We start from the raw sequence: 20,707 nt of genomic DNA on the forward strand, positions 1-20,707 counted from the left end.
TAATCCAAATAAAATAATTGAACAAAAACGTTATCAAATATAATTTATTGTAACATTACAGTACATCTAATACATATATTATCGTAGGACTTAAAACTACAATTAAAAATACAGGTATAATAGTTTGTAGGTTAGATTTGTTTTGTTTACATTGAACTCTTCCACATCACCCATGAGGTAGAGCTTTTAGAAGCGTTTTTTTATATAGTGTTATCCCACTGGAGGCCTAATCCACCTAATTAACAATTGTATATCTGAGAAATGTATTTTACTTTTATTCGAGAGAATATTTCCTTTTTACTTTTAGTTCTTGTTTCCTTCGATGGTGTGTTTACTCGGCAGGTCATCTTGGTATCACTGTATTTTTATTTCTTCTGCTACTACCTGTGTACAACATTCTTGATAAAATTAATCACTGAATTCTGTCTAATGCATTTACCATATCTACAAAACACTTAGTATTCATTCTCTCCTCATATGTTCTAACCTAATACTCATGTTTAATTTTGAACAATTACAATCATCTGTGCCCACAAATCTTTCACGCTTTACGATACCAGTTATATTCAATTAATTATGTGCATACCTTTAGTAGTTTCCATTATTATCACTCTGTCTTGGGAATTTCCAGCATTGCACAGCATTATCACATATCTTAAAAGTTTCCTTTAATCACTTTCACTTTACGACTCACTGTCCAATTCAGTCACTACACTGTTAATTTCTAATCTGTCCAAAACATGTTCAAGATTCCACCATTTATCAATTACTTCCTTTGTATATCTTATTGATTTCATCCAAACAGAAGGTTTTATGGTTGACAATGCTTCCTTCCACATATCCAAATAGTTTTTGATGGAATATCCTTCTCGACCAGCAATATATCTGCAATTAACTATTAATAAATATAATGACCAACAAACTCCAACTGAATGCTATTGTAACTTTTACCTTTTTCCATAAATTTTTATTGTTTTTACACTTTCTTTGTTACTGTCTTGGCAAGAGTGCCAAAATGAACCATTTTGAAATATTCAAAAATTCAATATTCATAATATTTTATGCCTTTAATTGAATTATTTTTAAGGTAATGTCTGTAAGTTCCATTAAACCTCTCCGAGGGTTATCTTTACACTAGTAAACCCTATGCCCTGTAAGAGTGTATGAAAGGATGTCTTACATCCTTCAAAAAGCTACATGTCCCTAATTCTTTTATGTATACTTTCCAGAGAGACAATTTTCTCTAAAATAATTTTATTAAATTATGTTTAGATCGATAAAATAGTTTGTGTACTTACTGTTCTTATACATTTCATATATTTGGTCTCACATAGTGCCATATCAAGATGGTCAAGATTCGTCACCCACTTTGTATGTAGACGAGTTTTCTTGGGTGAATCTAACTTATTATTTATTGTGTAAACGATGTTATTCACAGTATCCAGAGTAATATTTAGCACGGCAGCAACACCCTAAAAATATTTTGAATAAAATTGTAAGGACATATATTATTTAATATTATCAATAGTTACCTCTCTAACGGAATTTACCGGCAAAAGGGGGCCTCCGTTATCTTGTTCCTTTTCGAAATAACCTATTGAAGCCCCAATAAATTTCTGACCCTGAATATCTATTGTTTTCAGCATTTTTAAGCAAAGTAATATTATATATTACCGAGCGATTTAAAATTTATCAAAATAAAGGGCTAAAATAATATTTACCAGTTTATAACCTGTAATAATTATAACTAATATTTTGAATAATTTAGCGGACATCTGACAACCGGACGGCGACAAGCTGTCAGAAGTATGCAAAATTCTTGAAAGCAATAGTGATAAGAGGTTTTAACTCTTACCTATAAATTATTGGGGCTGTATAATTAACTGTAGTTTTTAGATATAGTATAATGTTAAAATAAATTATATTTGGTAATATTTTTGTTCAACTATTTTATTTAGATCAGAATTTTTTGTATGTCAAAGCCAAACTGAATTAAAACTCAGAGTTGATGCGGCAACATTGTAATGTTTCGACGTCACAAATATCCATTACGCATTACTAAAAAAACTTTGACAGACTATATATGGGAAAACTAGTAACACGTGTATATATTTAAAATATTTAAATTTATAAAATGACAAGTTTATTAATCAACTATAAAAATTAAATTAATTACCTCTTAATTATTTTTAAAGAAGATAAGACAAAACATTTTATTTTTAAAAAGTTAATTACGTGTTACAGTGGATGTCCTTGTTCAGTAGCCGTATTGCTTACACGTTACTGTGACTTATTTCATGTTTTAAGGCGAAATCTTGGATCACTTCATGTATCCATTTGATTTGATTGATTACTTCTTCGTGAATCCATCATCATGCAGTTCTTCGTTGGTTACTTAGCGATAAGCATTGGTAATTAATCGTAGAACTTTGTTTTGGGTGCGTTGGATTACTAGTTGTTTTGATGTTTTAGCGGAACCCCATATTTGCACCCCATAGGTCCAAATTGGCTTTACAATTGTATTATAGATCAACCTCTTTGATTTTAGATCAAGTTGAGAGTATCTTCCGACTAATCAGTACATTTACTTGACTGCACGGGCATAAAATATATATGCCTATGTAACTCAATGAAAACATGATTAAAATCGATCCAGTATTTTTGGTTCATTCATTACTGCCCTTGGCCTGCACGCATTAAATTTGGAGTAAAACAATTCCTCTTCCCCTATACTTACTATGAAGATTTCCTGCTATCTTTGGAATATCTAAATTCATACAATTTTTATTACATTACACATTTTTAAACGCAAATTTTAAATTTGTAATATCTCCGAAAATATTTGTTTAATTTACATGCTGTAAGGAACCATATTGATCTATATTAATTGCACACTGTATTTAAGGTACTTAATTCGATAAGGATTAATGCCGTATTGCTTAAATTAGCTTCGTAAATAAGCCATTTTCTCACGTAAAAAGTAAACAATAAAAATGGTTAATGTGGGTTATCCCTAAAAGATAAACATATACCATCGCGGACTTTTTTGTAGACCTTTTTATGGTGTACAATACTGTAGTACATTAATTTGATCTAACTCGTAGGGTTAGGCAGCGTTTTTGCTAATTGCTAAATAAGCCTAATAAAATAGGTTAATTTACGACATCACGTTAGAAACCTCTAAAATTAGCAATGTTGCCTTAGTATATTATGCATGTATTATACATATAAACCTTCCTCTTGAATCACTCTATCTATTGAAAAAAACCGCATCAAAATCCGTTGCGTAGTTTTAAAGATTTAAGCGCACATAGGGATATAGGGACAGAAAAGGCGACTTTGTTTTATACTATGTAGTGATTAAGTAATTAATAAACCGTAATTATTAAAAACGTTAGTAAAATTTGAGATTATTTTAAAATAGTGACAAATTTTAGTATGCCAACATACCTTTTTACACTTGTTTTGACTGAGTGATTAGGTACGTCGCAGCCTACAAAGTTCGACCATTTGATGATTTGATATTTTATATTTTAGAATATAATGATCAAATGCATTTACTAACATGTGAAAGCAATTACACAGAGAAAAACATAATTTACTAGGTACACCGGAAAGTTATACATGTTATATTTTGCAAAAGTAACATCGTCATAGATATATATTTCTTTGAAAATGTCTTGTTTCGTGCTTGAGAACGCGAATTTGCGGCACGCATTACTCTTCTTATATAATCAAAAGATAAAAGCTGCTGAAAATTAGCACTTGCTGGTAGAAACCTACATTAGCTGCTTTAACCTTAAGAACATGTGAGGCGTGGTTTCGAAAATTCAAAAGTGGCGATTTCGATGTGCAAGACAAAATGTTCTGGTAGACCCAAAACGTTTGAATATGCGAAGTTTCAAGAGTTATTAGACGAAGAACCGATCCAAACTCAAAAACTACTGGCAGAATTGTTAAATGTAGCTCAAGAAACGATTAGCGACCGATTATGAGAAATTAGTAAAACTTAAAAGCTGGGAAGAACAATTGAAAAATCGAAAAGTCGTCTGTGCCATGCTGCTTCAAAGGTATGATCGGAAGCCATTTCTGCATCGAATAGTGACGTGCGATAAAAGTGAATTTATTTTGAAAACCCTAAAAAGCGTAAACTTTTTGCAATCCATTAAAGCCTTTTACCCTAAAGCGTAAAAAATCATGATTATCACCTGTCAAAGTCGGCCGATCGACTCTAAAGCCAAATCGTTTGGGTCGCAAAGTCGCATGGTATATTACGAATTTGTAAATAGTTAATAGTGATCGCTACTGACAACAAATGACAAATTTGAAGCATGCATTGATCGAAAAACGCCCAGACTGGGCCCGTGCTTCCACCAATCACCAATTCCAAAGAAGTTCGAAAATGGCTCAATGGCGAAATTACCAGCAAGCGACCAGCATAAATTTAGAAGAAGCCCATGGACCAATAACAATGTCTGCTATGTATTGCCCACCTAAACATAATAACAAATCGGAATATTCCCGAGCTTTCTTTAATACGCTAGGTAATAGGTTTATTGCCGGAAGATATTACAATGCCAAATATCTAATATGGGGTTCAAGGATAGAAACCTCAAACGCTAGGGAGCTGCTGAAATCGATAAAAACAGATAACTTGCAACATATCTATACTGGAAAAACAACATATCGGCCATCAGACAGAAATAAAAAAAACCGATACTATAGACTTCTGTATCACAAAAAATATTAATACAAAAAAGTGTCAGGCAGAATCAATTTGTCCTCAATCAATCAATCATTCACCAATAATAGAAACAGTTTCTTCAAAAATTATCTTTAAAGATAAACATCCTCTGTATAATAATAGAACTAACTGGCCGATATTTAGAGAAAAATTAGACAGCGCCATCTTTTTAAACTTACAATTACAAACCGAAATTGATATAGAAAGAGCAGCAATGAATATTGCAAAAAATAAACAGGAAGCAGCATATTTCGCAACTCCTAACAGTGAAACATTTCCATAAAAACATACCCCGATGAAGTACAATTCGGATAAACATTACAGAAAAAAGAAAATTGCGAAAGGAATGGCAACAGCTAAGAACTGAAAAAAATAAAAGAAAATTTAATAAAACAATAAAAGAGCTGGAAGAGTTGATTCAAAATGAACAAAACCAAGGCATTCAGGAATACTTAGAAGATCTGCCACCAACTGATACTACAGGTTATTCATTGCAGAAGGCAACACGAAAACTAAAAAGGTCCCAGCAGTATAACCCTCCTATTAAAATAGATGAAAATAATTGGACTAGAGGCAATAAAGAGAAGGCCGACATCTTCTCAGAGTATTTAAAATATGTTTTTAAACCCTTCCCATCTGAGCTATTTCAATATCTATCTATTAAACTTCAAATAAGTTCAACAAATAATAATCAGAGGGACTAAATGTAAAAAAAACACAAGTAAAATTATGATTCATATTTAATTCTATATTACGAACTAAATGTTTTGAACCAGTGAAAACACCAAAAGATGTCACTTCCTACCGCCCTCTAAGTTTATTATCGATAATCTCAAAAAATTTTCAGAAACTGTATATAAAGAGGCTCAATTGTATAAAAGAAACAAGAAAGATCATTCCAGAACACGAATTTGAGTTTTGCAATAAGTATGGAACAATTGAACAAGAGCATAGACTTGTTAACAAAATAAATATGGACTTGAACGCCAAAATATATTTTTCAGCTGCGTTCCTAGACATATCTCAGGCCTTTAATAAAGTATGGCATACGAGATTACAGGTTAAATTAAAGAAACTTCTCCTTTATCCGGATTATGAGCTACTAAGATCTAACCTCACAGATCATTTTACAGTAAAACAAGGCGATAAATATACCGAATTACATGCAACATATTCGGGAGGAAGCCCGCAAGTTTACTGGATCCAGTACTATATTTTCTGTATACAGCTGATCTACCGACAACAAAAATAACCACTGTAGCACCATACGCAGACGACACGACAGTATTAGCCTCTCATGAAGATCCAGCCATAGCATCAATTAACCTACAAACACATGTAAAACAAATACAAATCTGGCTGAAGATGAAAAGCATATAAAATCCAACGAAACAAAATCCATATAACTTTTATGCTGCGTAGAAGAACATGTCTATATCAATAATCGTCAACTCCTGCAAGCAGAGGATCTAAATATCTTGTTATGCACCTATTATATCGACGCCTAACTTGAAAAAAACACATACTCGCCAAACGGAAACAACTTGGACTTAAACTCTATCAAATCTATTGGCTTATCGAGAGCAAACCCAAGTTATCATTAGATAACAAGATATTATTGTATAAATCTATACCCAAGCTTATTTGTTCATATGAAATCCAACTATGGGAAACTAGCCAGTCTAATATATACATCAAACAACAAAGTGTTACGTGTCATTGTCGATGCTCCGTACTATGTTTCAAATGAAGTGATACAACGCGTTATTCCTCTAGAACCAATAACGAGTGTATTTCAATGTGTTTATGTGAAGTACTTCGAGAGAGTGACAGTGAAGTGCGTAGAGATCTGATTATTGGGGCTTTAAAAAACGCTTTAAAATAAGACTAATTAAGTAGTTTAGTCCAGGAGAGCCATCCACATTGACACCGTAGTAAAATATTTATGTCCATAAAGTCTTAATATGCGAGTAACAGAGGCAAATTTAAATTTTTTTATAACAACCCTTGGTGACAAGTTGTAAAGGATAGTTGCGTTGAAGCTCGAATAGAAAACATTGCCCTACCCACCGTACTTACTGAACCTACTACCTTCTGATTATGACTTGCTCAGTTTGATGCAGTATGGTTTGAAACTTGCAATCCAATATCATTCTTCCGACGCGGTATGATCATGTTGTCATAAATATTGGATAATATTGGATACATATTGTATCAATTTTCCTCATTAATCTAATAAGAAACCAGCATTTTTATAACAATTTCTTTTTCAGTAAGAGTTCCTCGCCAGAGACCATCACGGCCACTGCACTACACAATACACCATCATATCAAAGTAAACAATGGTACTGTACAGACCCATCCATGATAAGTCACGTCCATCACATCATGGCCATCTTCGATGAAATCAGACACATTCTGTTGAAACCGTTCAGCGACGAAATGAATACGAGCATACAGTACGTTTACAACGAACTGAAGAAAACAAAAGAAAACGAACATATACCTATTCAATTGAAGATCGAGGCGCAAAACCTAGCATCGGAAGTCGAGAAATATATCATTGCCAGGCCAAAAGCGAATCCACTGAGGGATATAGATCGTAAGTATACATTTTTTTACATAAAAATTGAAGAAAAAAATAACAAAACGTTTATAACATATAATGAGAATATGGAATAATTGCGGGGAAAATAGCAAAAACTGTTACGAATCACTTATGATTCGTGATGGGACGAATCGAAAACGATTATTATTTATATATTTTATTTTCAAATGTTTTTTATGTTAAAATTTTTTTTGATTTTTTTCAATTTTTGGTGAGTTCCTTATTTATTTTTTGAAGTCGACCCCATTTTTTGGAAAATTTTTCTTTTTAGTGTCACATATTAACTCAATAAATTACGCATTTATTTTATTTAATATTACAATGGGTAGGCCAAGTAAAGGTGCAGTCCGTATGAGGAAAAATGCGAATAATGAAACAATGATTGAAAATAAGGAGCGTTTCAGGCACCGGGATCCGCTACCTAGCCTAGGTGATTTGACAAATGTTCTAACTAAATAACAACAAACATTTATTGTACCCGTCGAGATTCGAACCCGCCACCTTTGTTTGGGTGCTAAACGTTTTAACTATTACACAATTGAAGCAGTTTTTTACAATATTTCTACAAAGTCTTATATGTTACAATTAGCGCTTAAAAATCAAACTGAATGGCTTTTGCACTGAACGACTTCCGATTTTCCACCGCATCAGTTCAGAAATAACATTTTCCAAAATAAGCTCCTCAGGAAAATCTTAAACGCTCCATGGTTTGTCAGAAATAATCAAATTCATAGAGAAATTGACCACCAGAAATTAAGCACTTCATATTTCAATTATTTCACGAACAAAAACTCAGCTCAAGTTCTTCTGAAAACGCGCTTGTTGGCGAGCTGGTCGACATGCTTGGATCTTAGCACCGAGTCACCGCTAACCTTCCCGTTTTCCAGACTAAAACAACCTCATCCGTCGCTGCAGTAATAACTTTTGCCCCCACACGACAGTATCCAGTCATGTGTTAATTCAAGTTCGCGAATCAATAGAATCGCCGGGCCCTCGTGCCCAATAACGGCTGCCCGAAATTTAATGCAGTAGCAGTAGCGATCCACAGGGGTCAACTGTGAGGCGGTTTCGGTTTAGTGTATTGGTAAGCCTAGAGGCAGTCCCACATAACCCGGTCCCACTTGTCACTCCAGGGCAAGTCTCTGCGACCAGATATGCGTCATGTACATTATACACAAATATCCGATTATTTTAGATAAAAAATTTGTGAAGTCATTGCACATGCCTGAATTTTGAGCGTTTCCCTCGGTTTTCCCCCTTCTTCCTAACGAATCCTGGTTTGGTTACTATGGAACCACCTCGGAAGTGCACTCTTTAGAATAAAAAAATAATTATAATATAATAATATAATATAATATATATATATATATATATATATATATATATATATATATATATATATATATATCTGCTGAACATAGAACCTCCTCCTTTTCGAAGTCGGTTAAAAATTTACGCAAATGCAACTTACTCGGTAAAAATTAAGACACTTTTAACGTACTGATAATTTTTTTTCACACTTTGACAAAATTGCACATATTGAGCGGTGTAGCCTGTCAGTGAGGCTTCAACATGAAGTTGGTTACAAATGTAGTCGATTCTATGTAATAGTATCACTATTATAGACCCAATACTTACCAGAATTATCACCTTGTGATTACCATTGTTTTCAACGGTGTTTGTCGACAGTCATTAAGAAAGTTAATAAAAATACGTAACTAGTGACAAATATGTTTTGAGCACATATTTTAACAAAATCAAGATTTTTACTTTGTCTATTTCTCACTGACTGTTTTTTTTTTTTCAGATTGGCCACGTGAACGACTCGTAAGAAGACCCGCATTCCGACAGGCACGTTTGCCCGACGTTCCCAAAAAGTACAATGCCAAGAGGCCTCCCGAAATAGATCTCTTCAATGGAAACGATCCGAATTTCACGATGTATCGAAACAGACCTCATAAGCTCGACAACAGAATAGTTAAACCGTTCGTGAGAAGAACGATGTCCTATCCAGAAACCATAGAGGAAAAGACCGACGTGGCTCTATCCGCACCTTACCCTAGATCTCCTAATTGGAACCATTTAAGAATGTATCCGCCGATGCTACCTCCACCTAATCCCATATTGAACGTACCTCCCAACGCTTATTCGGATGTGTTCTTCAAAAACATACATAACTACATAGCGAATGGTAATCCTTTACCCGTCAGTGTCCATCCTCATATGGGCTCCAATCAAGTTCGGCAGAAGTCTAATTCTCAGGTAATGATTTTATGTACCCCAAATGTTATTATCATTGTTTTGTCTGAAAAACTGTAGCTGTAAATAAATAAAACATAATTTAGGAGTTTATGGCTTGGTGTATGGAGGTAAGACATTTGAAGTGACCGATGGGCAGTGACCGAATGATCCAAAGTACTCTTAAATGATATCCGAGACCAACGTCTCGGGCTTGTCGGATCTTCGTTATCCTTTACTGGACGTTTCTGCTGGCAACCCGCACTTCAACATCTAGGACAATATTTTCAAGGTCACTACAATTAAAAAATCATCAAAATGAAAACAACATTTTCTAGTTTTCTTCAAACTTTTGGTAATAAGGAAATTATTTCATAGAACGACGTGTATTTTAAGGATATCTTTTCCATTCATCTCTTATCATCTGGTGTTTATCACTCATGCTACGTTGATTGTATTTCTATCTCTTTTACACCTCTTGTCAAATCAGGGCTAAAAAAGTTCAAAGACAATCAATTAATTCGACCTTCAACCATGAATGAATCTTCTTCCAGTTTAGTACACGCGATTTACATACGAGAAGGAAAGATCCACATTGAGAGAAAATAGCTACCCTAAGAATTGACTGAATATGCTATTTCGAACTGCTTCAACGTTGAAGTTTCATTGTTTGTCAGATAATCAAAAATAGATTTTCGTTGCCTATTGTAACTGGAGATGAAAAGTGTCTTTATAACGACATTCTCAATCTCAAAAAGTCATGTATTAATACAGAAGAGTCGTACATAACGGTACAAAAGCGGAATATCCATGGCCATTAGGTATAGCTGCATATAAGGAGTGGCTACTTACTAAAACCAAATGAAAATATTAGTTTTTTTTTTTATAAAATCTTTATTAGATACGTTTAATTTACAATTAATTTATTACTACTTATCCCATGTACTTGGATTAATTAACAAGCAAGACGAGTGCGAGAAAATACATGAGTATGTATTCCTCAATTATCAAATTATAATTATTTATTAATTATTAACTTATAGCTATAGTTTACACTAATAGTACATACTAGTTCGTATGGTTTTGTTCGTTTCAATCTCCTGACATCCTGCGCGCTGTCCAGCAGTTGTATTGCTTCCACGTTAGTATGATTTAGTAATTTTCTTTCGTGTTTCAAGGCGAAATCCTGCACAACTTCGCAGATCCATTTGATTTCCAGGGCATCGTGCAGTTCTTCATTGGTTACATAGCGATAGGCATTGGTAATTAATCTAAGAACCTTGTTTTGACAGCGCTGTATGACTAACTGATTTGAATTTTTAGTGTAACCCCATATTTGCACCCCATAGGTCCAAATTGGCTTTATAATTGTATTATAGATCAACTTTCTTTCACTGAAATTATTTAGACCTGAACGCTTCTTGGACTCATCTACCAGTTCTGGGTCACCTTACTCTTAACAACTCCTGATCTTCCGTATAATTAGGAGCATTCTTCACAAAACTGAAATTAAATTGCTACATCCCTCCTCTTGCTATCCATTACACCAGTTATCCCCCTTGAACCTTACTGCATTATAAGCACATACCTCTATCAATTATCTAAGAGAGAACACTATATCTTTCTTATTAGGTTCAAGTCCAGGAAACTTAATCTTGCGCTGGGCACTAGCTTATCTACACTGATGATACTAAATCCTACAGTGGATTTGACGGCACCAGCGTTTTTTGTATATACGTCATCAATATCTTTAATGTATTTCCTGTCACACGAATTACAGTTAGAATCACACAATCATCTTTCTCATTTTATTCTAGTTACAAAGAGACACAATGCTGTCTGATTAGTTCTAGAACGTAAACGAATGAGCCTGTCAAAGTGGTCCAGTTGTCAGACGTATGCAAAATTCTTGAAAGCAATACTGATAAGCGGTTATAACTCTAACCAATAAACTATTGTGGCTGTATAATTTACTGTAGTTATAAATATATGTTTTCTTGTACATACGTCATCAAGATGTTTAATGTATTTACTGTCGCAATTTCTAAATTCGCTTTAGAATCACACAATATTTTCCTTCTCATTTTATTCTAGTTACAAAGAGACACAATGCTGTCTGATGAATTCTAGAACGTAAACGAATGAGCCTGTCAAAGTTGTCCAGTTGTCAGACGTATGCAAAATTCTTGAAAGCAATAGTGATGTACTATAATGTTATAAATTATATTTGATAACATTTTCAATTATTTTATTTAGATTAGAATTTTGTTGTATGTCAAAGCCAAACTGAACTAAAATTCAGAGTTGAGGCGGCAACATTGCGATGTTTTAATGTCACAAATTTAAATAACGTATGTACAAAATAACTTTAAATAGACTATATATATACCGTGCTGATTTATAGCCGGGAAATGGTAACAATTTGTTCGAATGACATTTTGGTCGTTTTCTTGTCCAACCTAATATGTTGAAACAGATTCAATACTAAACCGATGCTCTACATTATTGTTTTACAGGGAATTACAATGCCACCTCATAACAAAACCCCTCCAGCTATTTTGAATACCAACGAAAGAGAAGACCTGCCTGTGTTGCCGCCTCCTAATTATACAGAGAACGTAACTGTAACCCCAACGACTCCGCCATCACCGTTACGCTTTAGCCCGCCGAACCCCCCGAAGAAAACCTCCATACCAGCTGTGATAGTGGCTGATAACTCGATGGAAATAACGAAAGAACCCAACGAATCAGTCCGAGAAAACTTTAGGATACAGTTAGCTAAGGACAAGAGTCCCACGCCGGAAACTAAAATAAAGAAGGTGGAACACGTCTTCAACAAGGACCCGGAGGAAAACAGTACGGAACTATCCAAGTGGTTGGAGAAGTTGAAGAGTGACGAAAAATTGAAAAACGAATTCCTTAGTAAAATGGGTATCAATAAGGAAAGTGAGCCTGACCAAGAGAAATATAATGATGATACAATAGAAATTGTGGATAGTGATGATGGTAAGTATATGAGTATATGAGAATGAAATTGGTATGTGATATGAAATCTGTATGTTACTGAAATCTATTACAAATATAGTTCCTCAATATGATTAAAATGCGCTGATGATCGCTGCTTCATCAGGTGACGAAGTTCAGTATTTCTTACCCTTCTACGTGAACAAATTAGCAATGCATCGCTGTACGTACACTGGTTTCGGCACAGAGGATATTTATACTTATACTATATAACGACACAGAAGATGAAAAGTACAGATCACCAAGTGACTACTCGTAACAGGTCAATTGAAAAATCCCCGGCCTACCATAGCAAAACACATTTTTTTGGCAAAATCGTTTTTTTCTATTCAATATATCATTCAACATTGTAGTACGATTTATCCTTTGCTTCAAAATAGGCCTCAGTTTCGACGATCACCTCTTCATTCGACGAAAATTTCTTCCCAGCGAGCATTCTTTTGAGATCTGAGAACAGGAAATAGTCGCTGGGGTCCAGGTCTGGAGAATACAGTGGATGAGGAAGGAATTCAAAGCCCAATTCATGGATTTTTGCTATCGTTTTGAATAGTATTCAGATATTCGAATAGTATTCGTATAGTATTCGAATAGTATTCACTGACTTGTGACACGGTGCATTGTCTTGGTGAAGCGGCACTTTCTTTTTCTTCAAACGGGGCCGTTTTTCGGCGATTTCGTCTTTTAAACAGTCCAATAACGCTATTTAATAGACGCTGTTGATGGTCCTTCCTTTTTCAAGGTAGTCGATGAAAATTATACCATGCGCATCCCAAAATACAGACGCCATAACCCTTGTCAGCCGACTGTTGCGTTTTCCCACGCTTTGGAGCGAGTTTATCGTGTGCAGTCCACTCGGATGACTGTCGATTGGACTTAGGAATGAAGTGATGGAGTCATGTTTCATCCATTGTCACATACCGACACAAAAACTCGGGTTTATTATGCTTGATCATCTTCAAACACTGCTCCGAATCATCAATTCGTCGTTGTTTTTGGTCAAAAGTGAGCTCGCGTGGTACCCACTTTGCACAGAGCTTTCTCATACACAAATATTCGTTAATGATATGACGTACACGTTCAGTTGATATCTTTAGATGTGTGAATTTTGACACGCGAACCGAATCTCTGAGTTCAGGGACAAGAGTCTAGTTCTGTAGAATCCCCGCATGCGCATAAGGATTTTTGTTTGCAACGTTGCCAGTTGATGAAAATTATACGTATATTTCAAAAATATAATATAAATAGAATAAATTATTTTGAATTCACAAATTAATCTAATATCATAGGACCTAGTATTTCTGTTGAGACCCATGTTAAATAAATAGTTTAGTATATTTTTTGTCCCCTATAATATAAAAAATGTAATATAAAGAACCTTTTATAAACATCTCTCATTTTAAAATAATTTTGAAAGAGAAAAAAAACAGTACATGACCGAATCCAAAATGACTGTTGCAGTACGTTGAATTCAACCATTCGATTGCTTAGCCATTAGTAGTTCCGGACGTCAAATAACGTCAAGAATCATTCCCATCTACTCGGCTATAAAAGTTGACTCGAATTTGTAAACTTATTCAATGGTTGTATATTATTTTCCAATTTAAATGTTTCATCACTTCGTTTTCTATTTTAATAAGGAAAAGTGATTGGCAAAGATTTCATTATAATTCGTGTAATGTTCATCAACAGGATTGTTAGTAACATGTTTTATGTCGTGTTTTAGACTATAAAATTAAAAACTATTTTGAATAGCAAATATCTTTTTTTTTTGTAGAAAATCCTGAGCCACCAAAAGTTGAAGATGTACGTGTAACATTGAGGAAACAAGTACTTCGGCACTCCTTAGAGTCACCGCCGGTTAAGAAATACCCAGAACATAACAAACCGAACACGTCCCACAATTCATTGCCGAACATTAAGATATCCATTCCCGTACAGAACACAATTCAGGCGAAGACATCACCAGCTGGGGAAACCAAGGCGTCATCTACGACAGAAGCTTCCACTACAACCAAACCTCCCCCGACGACAGACGTATCACCAGTGAGTACCGCTGAAAGGCATCGGTACTTCCCAACGTTACAAAATAAAGAAAAGGTGACGTACAGTCCACAAATCGAACCTATTTCACCGGTTGGCAACGAGACCAGTTTTGTTTTCCCGGATTTACCACCGGCCAAATCGGATAAGACAATGGGAGGTTTCTTTAACAACACCTTGAGCCAGAAAAACATGAACGGTTTTTATAAACAACTGAAAACCACGACTGGTCTCACGTCATTGACGGATAACTGGAAGTCCATCGACAGACCTCAAGCCCCCTGCAGTCCGAGGGTCGCTCCTCACGGCAAACTCCGATACATTCGAGACAATCACATGTTCATTCGATATTTCGACGACACTCAGGTTGCCCTGTTCAATCTCTCGATACGAAACGATGAACACGTCAAGGCGGCCGGGGTCAATCCGAATAACTTCAGCGGCTATAACAAAAGAGTCGTTGATGGAACAGAAATCATTAAACTGCCTCGAGACGTCGAATTCAGTCGAAAAGAAGACCTACGGGAAGTGGAAGAGTTCGTGAAAGAGAGAACGTTGGTGGAAAAACACGTACCCAAAGACTTTGCCGATTTCTATATATACGTTACTGGATTTCAAATAGTTAAAATGAATCCACCCGTATCGTTGCAGACCTTTCTGGCGATGTACAACACGAACAGAACGACGGAACTGTTAAAGAAGTATCTGGAGAAAATCGATGTGAGCGGTCCTGTATCCGTGGCTAAATAGCGCAGGAGTGTTCTTAATAGTTTACGAAAAGACATAAGACTAAATATTTAAAATATAAGTTGATCCAAAGAATGTACGTTTTGTATAACAAATTTCTTTATCTAGGATTATAAGTATTATATTTTAGTTATGTCCAAGACTGTTTTTTTACTTTTTTAATAAAAAATGCATCCCTCTGATATATATTAATTAATTTATAAATCGCAATCAAATTTGAAACTAAACATTTAATTAAAAATATAGATTTAAGCGTTTTAACGCAATTTTAAAATACACATTTCTCTAAAATAACAAAGTAACTAGCGATAAAAAAATTGAATGGAAACTATTTAATGGCCACAAAACATTCAAATCATTTGATAGTAAAAGATCGATATATATATATATATATATATATATATATATATATATATATATATATATATATATATATATTCCTTTGTTATTCCAAATAGGTGACCTATTAAAGTGTCAAATTATAAAGTTATTATATATTAATTAACAGTTATTTTGAAAATAATTATATTTTAATGGTGTTCTCTCGGTACCAATTAACATATAATTCATTATTACTATCAACCTAAGTCATCAGACAAATAATAGTTGTTCAGTGAGTTAGTTCACAGAACACAAACGAAAACAAAACACATATACACACAGTAAAATATCTTAACCATATGGTGACTGCAATAATACCTCCTATCCAAATTTTTCAACTTTTTAAAGAAATAAGAAGACTGTTGAATAATGTTATTCATCCAATGCCAAAAAAAAACATAATAAAATCGATAGTCACGGATTCGAATCCTGCTGGTGCATGGTCGTAAATTTACGTTTATGATTGTTTAACATATGTAATTGTCCTTCGGCAACAGTGCAAAATCCGAAAAGGAAAATGATCCCAGTCACGCCAGTAACCAGGCAGATAGTGATTAATTAATTCCAAAAGATTTAAAGAAACATTAATATCCCTTTGTAGAGTCGTTATGGGACAGTGATGTTCTAGGGTATCAAAAACAGATTAACAATTGCGTGTTGACCTTGGCAATAGCCTACACAAAACTGGAACCACTACTTGATCAATCTAAATGTCTTCAGTTTAATTTCTTGTCAATAAAATAGTTTTACAATCAAAATCCCTATTCAGTCTTCATATAGTATATATTTAAAGAAATTATGATAAATATAAAACCCCGTGATTAATTGAAATTGACATTGTGCTTTTAAAATCTATACACAAGAAAACTTATATTATGATTTACCTAAACCACATCAAATTTCTAAAGTTTGGCATTTAATTGTTTCTTGGCCAACTTATCAACATAAAAATGAGCTTCTTGGTAATAAGGGTTGCATTCTCTTTTAACTGATTCCAACCAAGTTTGCAATTTAGGATGCTCTTGAAAAACATCAAAACCTGCTATTCCTAAATATTGGCAAGATGAAATAAAAATTGAAATTAATTATATATATTAAATCATACTAGGTTGTTCCAATTCACAAGCAGCAAAAATATCTGCTGCAGAAATATTGTCTCCTGCAATATATTTATGTCCTTGATCTAAAAACAATTCTACAAATTCCTTGACACTTCCTATCATGTTACTTTCCAGTTCTGCAATTTTATTTTCATCAGGAGGTGATTTTGTCATATTTGGTAAAATCCACTAAGAATATCAATATAAAGTTCATTAAGATAAGTTCTCTAAATGTACAACTCACTTTATACCAAAAATAATATGAGCAATTCATTCTAATATTTAAGTGTTGCCATTCCAAATATTCATCTACTTTGGCTTGATTTTTACTGTCATTTGGATATAGAGACTCGCAAAAGTTATCGGGATATTTGCTTTTTAAATATCTAAGTATGGCAATGCTAAAAACGGCACTGAGTTATATTTTTAAATATAAGATTTATTGTACCTTTCTGCTAATTTAAAATCACCATCATGAATAAAGGGTACTTTTTGGAATCTACTAAATTTGTCGCGAAATTCATCTGTTCTGTGTTCTCCTAAAAATTCCATTATTATTAAGGATCTATTTATATAAGTACCTTTCTTTTGAAATCAAAAAAAAAATCTATTACCTTTCCTCAAAGCCACAGGGCATGGTTCAAATGGAATTTTCGTTAATTTTAAAATTACATACAAGGCTCTAGATGGTTGGGACATTAAATCAAAATAGTATTTTAATGTAGCCATATTTAATCATTAAGTAATTTGCAGTATCTTAATAGTGTTTTAATAGTAGTAAAACTTTTTACACTATGAAATGTCAAGACATTACCAGCTGATACTAAACCTACAAAAATAAATACCAATCAAAGTTTATAGCACCATTCGAAAATAACCATATAGAGTAACCTATGATAACCATTCTGCAAATACGATAACATATTGTAAGTTTTATGCTTTCATTAATTAACACTTTTATCTACGACTTTCATAACCTAACATTTTTATCAATTATTTTCATTTGTTTTAGATTCTTATGTAAATTTACACCTTAAAATGTTAGCAAAAACAGGTTTATTGATAGTATCAAATCCAAAACATATTTCCAAACTTCTTACAGATGCTCAAAAGGCTGTAAAGAATACATTATATATTCAATTGTTATCAGCATTAAGTGAACCTTTGGGTTCTTTCCACTCAAATATATTTAATACACCACCAAAGTTTAGCCGTACTATATATTGCATTTATTCTCAGGTTTGTAATGGACGTTTCTTACTACAATTAGATGATGATAATATTTTATTTTAGGTTTCTAAACAATGTAACAATTTAGATGTCCGTGTCCTGCTTTCTGGTATCAGAAGTAACGTACCTCAGATTAATACTAAAAAACCCATCGATATTGTTATATTTGATAAGAAATATACTCAAGCTGAAATAGAGAATTTCATTAAAACAAAAATTTCAAATGTTTCTTATAAACATGATACTCTTACGTTGGAATGTAATGGTATTGACAGTTTAGATTTTGATGGAGGTGATAAGGAAAGTAATGTTTATGACCATGTGGTATTGGGAGGTAATGATGCCCATTATTTGAGTGGCAAATCATAATTTAAACATATGAATTTATACAGGAACTTTTGACCGCCTACATGTAGCTCATAAGTTATTACTTAGTGATGCAATACTCCGATCTGGTGAAAAAGTTACTGTAGGAGTTACAGAAGAAAATATGATACACAGTAGGTACCATGATAGTATTTATTATTGTTATATTAAAAATATTATTTATTAAGGTAAAATGCTGTGGGAGTTGGTGGAAAATGTAGATACTAGAATAAATAATGTATTGAATTTTATGTCTGATATATGTCCTGAATTAAAATATGATGTATGCAAAATAGCTGATCCCTTTGGACCAGCAATTGTTGATCCGACAATGGATATGATAATTGTAAGTGAAGAAACAATTCGGGGGGGAGAAAAAATCAATGACAGTAGGTATTTCTATTTTGTAATACTTTTTAAATACTACAATATAAATAATTATTCCACAGTAAGAAGAGAAAAGAAAATAAAAGAATTAAAAATTGTGCCGATCTCATTTATTGATGAACCCAATCCACAGGAAAAGGAGGAAAAAAAAGTCAGTTCAAGTAATGCCCGCTTAAGGCTCCTGGGAACTGTGTTAAATCCTATTAAAGACAAGAAGTTACCAAAAAGACCATATGTTATTGGTTTAACAGGTATTTAGCTTTTTTCGTTACCTCTTTGAGTCAGAACGTTTATGATATTGTAGGTGGTATTGCTAGCGGCAAATCAGGCGTAGCCGGTCATTTAGAGAATCTTGATGTTCCTGTTATTAATTGTGATAAAATAGGCCATAGATTATATGAAAAAGGTCAGCTATGTTATAAAAAAGTTATTGAAACATTTGGAGATAGTGTGGTTGATGTCAATGGAGAAATCAATAGAAGAGTACTGGGTAGTATAGTTTTTCAGAATAAAGTAAATGTTTTTTTTACGTTTCCTAGATAGACAATGTTTATTTTTATTATTTTAGGATGAAATGCAGAAATTGAATAAAATCATGTGGCCTGCTATTGCCGATGAAGTCAATAAGGTTATCCAACACTGCGAAAAGCCTGTTATTTGTGTTGAAGCAGCAATATTAAGTCTAGCAGGCTGGGATGTATTTTGTCATGAGGTAAAAAACAAAACACACTATTAGTTTGTTTTATTTTAAAATTATTTTAGATATGGACCACTATAGTACCACCTCAGGAAGCGATAAGGAGACTGCAAACTAGAAATAAATTAACAGAGGAACAAGCAAAAAATAGAATCGATTCTCAACCGAGCAATAGGGAATATGTAAAACAAGCAAATGTTGTATTTTCACCTCAGTGGGAAGTCGATTATACCAAAAGTCAAGTACACAAAGCCTGGAAGTTGTTGCAAGAAAGACTGGATTCATGAAAAGGTGTAATATATATCATATTTTTATTTTATAGAAATATGGTAGTAGAATTCTAGCTGATACCTGAGAAATTTTTATATAAGAAACAACTTTTTGTATAGGAAAAATATATTATGTAAAACGGGATTATTTTATAAATAAACGTGTTTATCTGATATTTTTTCGATGTTTTTATAGTTCTTAAAACTAAATGTAATACTTACATTACCACAGGGAAGCTGATTCAAATAAATATTTTATAATAACACTTTTAATACTATATATACATACCTAATTTGATATACTACTTTAAATTTATTATATTTAATATATATATATATATATATATATATATATATATATATATATATATACGTATATATTACAATTATAATTGTTATTTAAAAATTCAACCAAAAAAAAAATTATTTACTACGATGGTACTAGATGGCGCGTTGAACTTTCTAATTATTTGGATGTATTATTAAGTAATAATAAACTAATCCGTTTATATACTTTTTGATTGTTAAATATCGAATATTCGTTGGTTAATAAACAATGTAATATTAAACAATTATTTATTTTTCAAATAATAAACAGAGACAAATTACCAATAGTAGTTATGATGTGAACTTCTATGCAGACAATCTCTTTTCTATATATTCAGACAACCAATGCCAATTTTAGTTCCCCGATAAAGTATTTGAGCAGCAACAAAAATGTGTTCTTGTCTATGAATATACTGAATTCAGAAAATGTTCTATAGTTGGTATTCAAACATAAAAAAACTAGTACTATCAAACTGTCTTTAAATAATAGTACTAAACCAACTAGCAGTACTAGCGGATTCTCAAAATGGTGAAATCGACCTTTCCTTT

The 20,707-nt window shown here is 33.2% G+C and overlaps 3 protein-coding genes across 8 annotated transcripts in view; 2 read left to right on the plus strand and 1 right to left on the minus strand.

The window, feature by feature from the left end:
• Positions 1-15,583, plus strand: part of LOC143203793 (uncharacterized) — a 63,980-nt gene extending 48,397 nt beyond the window's left edge. For all 3 annotated transcript variants that reach the window (XM_076416084.1, XM_076416092.1, XM_076416077.1), the window contains 4 exons: positions 7,018-7,346; positions 9,160-9,614; positions 12,107-12,596; positions 14,389-15,583. In XM_076416084.1, coding sequence (XP_076272199.1) covers positions 7,018-7,346; positions 9,160-9,614; positions 12,107-12,596; positions 14,389-15,404 — 2,290 coding nt within the window. In that variant the 3' untranslated portion in view covers positions 15,405-15,583. The remainder of the gene's footprint in view (positions 1-7,017; positions 7,347-9,159; positions 9,615-12,106; positions 12,597-14,388) is intronic.
• On the minus strand, positions 30-17,903 carry GstT3 (Glutathione S transferase T3). 3 transcript variants are annotated; one of them, XR_013007494.1, is made up of 11 exons: positions 17,497-17,637; positions 17,331-17,421; positions 17,127-17,283; positions 16,888-17,071; positions 16,667-16,830; positions 9,941-10,082; positions 9,487-9,886; positions 1,299-1,472; positions 952-1,243; positions 587-895; positions 30-444 (listed from the first exon to the last, which is right to left on the minus strand). XR_013007494.1 is itself a non-coding variant. In XM_076416458.1 (6 exons), the coding sequence occupies exons 2-6, from the start codon at positions 17,609-17,611 to the stop codon at positions 16,685-16,687; spliced, it is 693 nt and encodes a 230-aa protein (XP_076272573.1). In that variant the 5' UTR covers positions 17,612-17,711; positions 17,774-17,903; the 3' UTR covers positions 16,547-16,684. The 3 variants fall into 3 exon arrangements, 2 of the variants coding, with proteins under 2 accessions (XP_076272573.1, XP_076272581.1); XM_076416458.1 differs by lacking the exons at positions 30-444; positions 587-895; positions 952-1,243; ... (1 more) ...; positions 9,487-9,886; positions 9,941-10,082 and adding an exon at positions 17,774-17,903 and having other exon boundaries at positions 16,547-16,830; positions 17,497-17,711; XM_076416466.1 differs by lacking the exons at positions 30-444; positions 587-895; positions 952-1,243; ... (1 more) ...; positions 9,487-9,886; positions 9,941-10,082 and adding an exon at positions 17,761-17,812 and having other exon boundaries at positions 16,547-16,830; positions 17,497-17,711.
• Positions 17,616-20,007, plus strand: LOC143203929 (bifunctional coenzyme A synthase). Of its 2 annotated transcripts, XM_076416264.1 has the most exons (9): positions 17,616-17,808; positions 17,895-18,121; positions 18,176-18,446; positions 18,505-18,612; positions 18,667-18,867; positions 18,928-19,116; positions 19,170-19,378; positions 19,434-19,577; positions 19,628-20,007. In XM_076416264.1, the coding sequence occupies exons 2-9, from the start codon at positions 17,921-17,923 to the stop codon at positions 19,847-19,849; spliced, it is 1,545 nt and encodes a 514-aa protein (XP_076272379.1). In that variant the 5' UTR covers positions 17,616-17,808; positions 17,895-17,920; the 3' UTR covers positions 19,850-20,007. The 2 variants fall into 2 exon arrangements, with proteins under 2 accessions (XP_076272379.1, XP_076272388.1); XM_076416273.1 differs by having other exon boundaries at positions 17,800-18,121.
• The last annotated feature ends 700 nt before the right edge of the window (positions 20,008-20,707 follow it).

The sequence above is a fragment of the Rhynchophorus ferrugineus genome, unplaced genomic scaffold (genome assembly GCF_030347505.1).
Source record: "Rhynchophorus ferrugineus isolate W39M unplaced genomic scaffold, kcgeb_rfMv2 rfM1, whole genome shotgun sequence".
In the NCBI taxonomy this organism is placed as follows: Eukaryota; Metazoa; Arthropoda; class Insecta; order Coleoptera; family Curculionidae; genus Rhynchophorus; species Rhynchophorus ferrugineus.

What these genes read in the sequence shown, in the direction of transcription:
- GstT3 (XM_076416458.1), bottom strand. Translation starts at nt 17,611, where the DNA reads ATGGCTACATTAAAATACTATTTTGATTTAATGTCCCAACCATCTAGA. An exon ending in CCCTGTGGCTTTGAGGAAAG is followed by an intron (nt 17,422 to 17,496) that starts GTAATAGATTTT and finishes TGGAATTTTTAG; the next exon opens with GAGAACACAGAACAGATGAA. An exon ending in TTGTGAATTGGAACAACCTA is followed by an intron (nt 16,831 to 16,887) that starts GTATGATTTAAT and finishes GCCAATATTTAG; the next exon opens with GAATAGCAGGTTTTGATGTT.
- LOC143203929 (XM_076416264.1), top strand. Translation starts at nt 17,921, where the DNA reads ATGTTAGCAAAAACAGGTTTATTGATAGTATCAAATCCAAAACATATT. An exon ending in GGGAGAAAAAATCAATGACA is followed by an intron (nt 18,868 to 18,927) that starts GTAGGTATTTCT and finishes ATTATTCCACAG; the next exon opens with TAAGAAGAGAAAAGAAAATA. An exon ending in ATATGTTATTGGTTTAACAG is followed by an intron (nt 19,117 to 19,169) that starts GTATTTAGCTTT and finishes ATGATATTGTAG; the next exon opens with GTGGTATTGCTAGCGGCAAA.